General features: G+C 44.9%; 1 protein-coding gene across 1 annotated transcript; it reads right to left on the reverse strand.

Moving 5' to 3' along the window:
• Positions 1 to 1,290: 1,290 nt before the first annotated feature.
• On the reverse strand, positions 1,291 to 6,067 carry cyp4f3 (cytochrome P450, family 4, subfamily F, polypeptide 3; the record flags this gene model as incomplete). Its single annotated transcript, XM_083937998.1, has 13 exons — positions 1,291 to 1,510; positions 1,596 to 1,678; positions 1,758 to 1,822; positions 2,018 to 2,151; positions 2,470 to 2,599; positions 3,432 to 3,498; positions 3,594 to 3,717; positions 4,321 to 4,467; positions 4,571 to 4,692; positions 5,076 to 5,203; positions 5,309 to 5,362; positions 5,452 to 5,596; positions 5,852 to 6,067. 13 exons carry the CDS (start codon positions 6,065 to 6,067, stop codon positions 1,291 to 1,293), a joined length of 1,635 nt encoding a protein of 544 aa, XP_083794124.1.

The following is a 6,067-nucleotide window of genomic DNA, read 5'->3' on the forward strand; positions in this document are numbered from 1 at the left end:
GAGCCGATGCTAACACAAATATCGGAGGATGATATCGGCCAGCCAATGTATCGGTCTATCACTAGTGTTAACCTCTCAATAGTCTTGAACTCACACCACTGAATGAAGCACATATTTAATAACTCTCGGCTCAGTTTACCTGCAAACATCCAAATGTAATGTGCATTAAATGCCTCATCTGTCCCCGCAGGAATATTCTCATTACTGTTACCAAAGAGGGGTTCCCTCAGCTGCCACACTTCCCTTTCTTTATTTCACATACAGAGTGATGCACTGGCCTGACATCTTGACCCTAGCTTGACCTTTAGTGGTTCAGACCCTGATCTTGCCCAGGCTCTACAGATAATAAAACACAGACATGAATGGTGTTAGCCAGGGATCGACACTTATTGATTTTTTAGGGCCGATGGCGATTTGTTTTTCGTCAGCCTTAGCCGACGACAAATGCGGATTGCCGATTTTCTTGAGCCGATATTTGGAGCCGATGCTACTTTTGCTCCCTCAGTTTACATCATAAAAATCACACGATGGTGATAACAACTGTTACAAGTCTCATTTTTTAAAAAAAGGAACATTTATTGAACTTAAAAAGGCGTGTCCAGCAACAAGGAGCTGCCTGTGGACGCCTGTCTGTAAATAATGACAGAAAAACACTATCAACGAACACAGCAGCCCACATCGTCCGATACCGATACACGTAAATAACGCAAATATCGGAGGATGATATCGGCCAGCCAATGTATCGGTCTATCACTAGTGTTAACCTCTCAACAGTCTTGAACTCACACCACTGAATGAAGCACATTTAATAACTCTCGGCTCAGTTTACCTGCAAACATCCAAATGTGATGTGACGAACAGGGCTGCAATAAATCCTCATTACTGTTACCAGAGAGGGGTTCCCTCAGCTACCACACTTCCCTTTCTTTATTTCCCACACAGAGTGATTCACTGGCCTGACATCTTGACCCTAGCTTGACCTTTAGTGATTCAGACCCTGGTCTTGCTCAGGCTCTGCAGATATTAAAGTTTTTTTTGTTCTAAACCTGTGTTTTATCCTCAAAAGTCATTTCTCTGCCTGCTGAGAGTTCAATAATATGTTTGTTTCTTTAACTGAGGATTTATTTTATACAGTTCAAAACAAACGTCAACAATAATGTCATTAAAACAATGATGCCGCAATAATAAATTGCATTTTACATTCAAATGATGCAACAAGTCACATTACATTTAGATTTAAAGTGGAATCAAGGTCACGAATGCAGAGACAATCGGGTGAGAAGAACAGTACTAAACGTCCGGGTTCTTCTCCGGGTCGTCCCGGATCAGAGGCTCCAGCTGCAGCCACAAACCTCCCTCAGCCGTCAGGACGAGCTGAGGGAGACGGCGGACTCCCCTAGATCTGGTCCCGAGTTCAGGGTTCACCCCGAGTGTCAGACGGAACCTGAGCAGGGTCAACGCCACGACCACTCGAAGCTCTGCCAGGGCGAATTTCTGACCAATACAGTTCCTGTGAACACATACAGGTTGTTATGACCAGCGTATTCCTCATTGTGTCAGGTCTTATTCACCTTGTGGCTAAGAGGACGCGGTACCTAGGGCCTGAGGAGAAGGGGATGAAGGCATGGGAAGACCGTCCCTCTGTGTTCGTAGGGTCAAAACGCAGAGGTTGAAACTCCTAAAAGAGATTAAATCACACGTCAAACATGACAAAGTTGAGCCAAAGTGAGAAGAAATGTTCCTTTTTCATTTCTTACGTGTGGGTTGGTCCAGACAGCAGGGTTGTGGTGTGTCCCATAAATACTGACCAAAGAGATGACACCTTAGGAAAAATAACAGAAGTGACTATCTGGGGAACAGTTGTCCTTCAATCTCTAAAGGTTATCACAAACTGGCCGGCTTTCACTTCCTCGCTGATGGTGGCAAATGGGAATCCCAGATCATTTTAAGTACTGACTGTGGTCAAAAGTGCACTGAGAAAAACTTCCACAAAAGGCTCAAAGTCTCTCCGTCTCACCCTTTGGCACGGTCCGAGCCCCTGGCAGCTCCATGTCCTGGGTGTACTTCCTCGTTACAGCCTGCACAGGGGCGTGCAGCCTGAGAGACTCTCTGATGCACATGGTGGTGAAGGGGAGGTTGGACAGGTCCTCCCTGTAGATAAATATAAATATAACTTATAACAAACTTTTAACTGGACTTAATACTACAGGGTTTCAGATTGTGTGTGGACAACTCTTCCGTCTCTTACTGAGCATTTTTAAATGAGAAACTGACAATGAAACGTCCACTGGTTGATGTTGTGTATGTGTGTGTGTGTGTGTGTGTGTGTGTGTGTGTGTGTGTGTGTGTGTGTGTGTGTGTGTGTGTGTGTGTGTGTGTGTGTGTGTGTGTGTGTGTGTGTGTGTGTGTGTGTGTGTGTGTGTGTGTGTGTGTGTGTGTGTGTGTGTGTGTGTGTGTGTGTTTTCTGACCACTCTATCTGATGTCTGTCTCGCCCTTGCATCAGATCCTTCACTTCCTGCCTGCATCGTTCCTGATAGATCTCGTGGCGTGCTAAATTATACAGTGTCCAGCAAATCGCACTTGCTGTGGTGTCATGACCTGCGGGGAAAGAATAACAGTTTGATATGAAGCAGACATGTTTGTCATTTTCAGGTTCATACCTGTTCTTTTGGGTGTCGACTTTAACATGTTTACATGCTTTAAAGTGTAATTCCAGCGCAAAATCATCCTGTTGTCTTTTTTTGGCACTTACATCAAATAAGCCATCAAGAAAGTTTTTTGTGTATAAACTATTAACTGAGGAATCGTGTAGAGTCGCTAACAGTCGGACGTGGCTAACTCTGATTACCTCGGGGCAGCACGGTGAAAGCATTCAAAGGTCTTTTTAAACCACTAATGCTGCTGAAAATAAAAGCAAACCTCTGCAGCAGCATGAGAAGAGTCCCTACACACACAACAAAGCACCAACAGCGTAGTTAGTGAAGCCAGAGTTTATTAAAAGAGTGTTTTAAAGACTTACCTTCTGGCCCCTGTACCAGCTCCTCTCATAGTAAAGTCCTTTCAAGTGGATCCAATCCCAAAGGAAGGAGCCCATTGGTGCTTTGTTTTGTGCTGCTGCAGAGGTTTGCTGTTATTTTCAGCAGTATTAGTGGTTAAAAAAGACCTTTGAATGCCTTCACCGTACTGTCCCGAGCTAACCAGTGTTAGCCACGTCCGACTGTTAGAGACTCTACCGGATTTCTCAGTTAATAGTTTACACACGAGAAAATAACTATCTTTATGTCTTATTTGATGTATGTAAGTGCTGAAAAAGACCACACTTTACACTTTAACATTTAAAAAAAACACATTATTTGCCTAACACTGTCTGTCAAAGTATTTAAAGTGCTCCAGGACCTGCTTCATAATTAAAACAATGCTAATGCCTCGCCTGCAAACATGAAGGTGTTGGCCTCAGCCTGTATCTCCTCATCTGTTAGGCCTCGTCCATCCTCATCCTGCGGTCACACAGAATTGCACTGCAGTCACCGCTCTTTTAAAAACACTGTTTGTTTCCGTCCAACTCTCATTCTTATTCCTTCTCGTCTCCTACCTTCGACAGAAGTATGATGTCCACGAAATCCTTCTTTCCCCGCGGCGCCGTGGTGGAACCTGCATCTGTCCTCGTCTGCTGGCTGATCAGAGCTCGACGCTTCTGGACCACGTCCCCGGTAAACCTGCAGACACCACAGAACAGAGCAACAGGCAGCAATACGCACTTGATACATAACTACAGAATATTATAAGATACAATGTGTACAACATGATACTGCACGATGCAAGATGGTGTATTCTGATACACTTTGATACACGCTGATAAGATACAATACAATGTTACAAGACAGTAAATGGACTTGTACTTATATAGCACCTTTCTAGTCTTCTGACTACTCAAGGCGCTTTCACAGTGTTTGTCACATTCACCCATTCACACAGACATTCACACTGATGGCAGTGGACATCTACAGACCATCTAATCAAACCATTCACACCACATTTACACACCCATGAGCAGCACAGGGAGCAATTCGGGGTTCAGTGTCTTGCCCAAGGACATTTTGACATGTGGACCAGGGGAGGTGGGGATCAAACCGCTGATCTCTCGAATGGAGGACGACTCACTCTATCACTGAGCCACACTCACCCCTATTGATGATTGAATGTGCATGGATTTGATCATTTTGCAGTAACAATGTATCACTAGGCTTGAAGGTTCCTCTACTCTGTGTGCTCCCCTGGTACATAAAGGTCAGGAGGTCGCTCCTGTGCACGTGCTGTACCTGTGCACGATGTCTAACGCCTTCCTGAATCGTTTTCCCTGCCGTGTTCTCCAGTAAAACCAGTCCCAGTGGTGCAGAATCTTTTGGCGGCGATCTATTATGAGGTCACTCAGCTCCACTATGGCTGACACGTACTCACTGTTGGACCTGGAGAGAGAAAAGGAAACAATCATATGTAAAGAAGACAGAGAATTGCAGTGGGAGAAGAATGTGTGTGTGTGTGGAAACATGGTAAACGTTGTGTCCTCACATCTGACAGTTGCTGTTGTAGCTGAAGGCACATTTCAGCAAACTGTCCAGTGTCATCAGAGTGACGTGGTCAAACATCTCCAGGTGAGTCGTGCCCGTCCCCACCAGGTGGTGCCACTTATCCTGAAGCACACACATACATACACCTCTCATTTGCATAATGAAGAACAAGTGTAGTAAGATTTGGGGAAATAATACAAATACATGAATGAAACATACATTTTAAACATTGTTACACACATTTATTTAAAAATAAATGAAAACATAAATCGATTTTATAATAATATAATAAAACCCTCTACACTATTCTACTAACACACACTTTTTTTTCTTGATGGCTCCTTTATGGACGGCTGCAACCCCTTGATTAAGTTTATAAAAGTTTGGCTTTCTGCTTTACTGCAGGTCTGCGCCCTTAAACTGCACCACCATCTCTCTCTTTTCTAAATGACAGCAGTTGTGTGTGTTTGCCTGGGTCTGCGTACGTGCTCTGCTGTGTGTCTTACCAGCATGGTGTTGGCTGATGAGTTGAACTTGGCGACGTAGTTCCTCAGAATATCAAAATGAAAAGCTGGAGTCAGCAGTCGCCTCTTGCGAGACCACTCCTCCCCGTTGCTCAGCAGCAGGCTCTGCCCTGGGATGTAAACGAGAGAGGAGTTTTGTAAGTGAGGATGACCGTTAAATGTAATTAACACTTGGACAGTCAGTACTTGTAACTGAAACCAAGTTCACCACTCACCAAGCCATGGACGCAGGTGACCATAGATGAGCTCATCTTTCACCGTGATGCTGGCTGGATGAGGGAGAAGAGAACATCAGATGTGGTTTAAACAGCTCCATTAACGCTTCCACTGATGGTCGTTTACAGTGATCATACACTACCTGATGCCATCAGCAAGGGTTTGACATAGTCCGGGTGGAAGATTCGGACCAGGTGATAGAAAGGGCCGAGGAACCAGCTGCACGAGTGTGTGTACGTCTGCACCAGCTCGTCCACCTGCAGGAGACCTTCTTCTGTGCTCTGCATCTGAGGCACAAATCAACGTTTGTTCAGTCAAAACATTACAATAGTACACAGACGTGTGTGTCACCGCTTTGCTGAATTATCATCACTTCAAAGAAAACTTATCACAAAGAGGAAATTTAGAAATGAGAATATTTTGCAACCCTGAGCACATCCTTTCCACATTTACCAACAATAACGACAAATATCATTTGAACGGACAAAAAGGCTTTAAATGTGTGTTAGTGTGTTTGTTTTTGCAGCTTGTGTGCATCCTACCTGGCCCAAGTGGCCTAACAGCCAGGAGTTTGCATGAGGCTTGCTGAAGCAGGACAGCCTGTATGTGAACCAGGCGTGTCGCACCAACAGCCTCATGGTCAGAACCGCAACCACAGCTGCTAACACGGCTCCTAGTCCTGCAGCGGCCACCAACAGGACCTGACAGAGGCCCGTCCAGCTGAGGACCGGAGAGAGGACACCCCAGAGGAGAGACAT

Source organism: Echiichthys vipera (genome assembly GCF_963691815.1).
Source record: "Echiichthys vipera genome assembly, chromosome: 23".
In the NCBI taxonomy this organism is placed as follows: Eukaryota; Metazoa; Chordata; class Actinopteri; order Perciformes; family Trachinidae; genus Echiichthys; species Echiichthys vipera.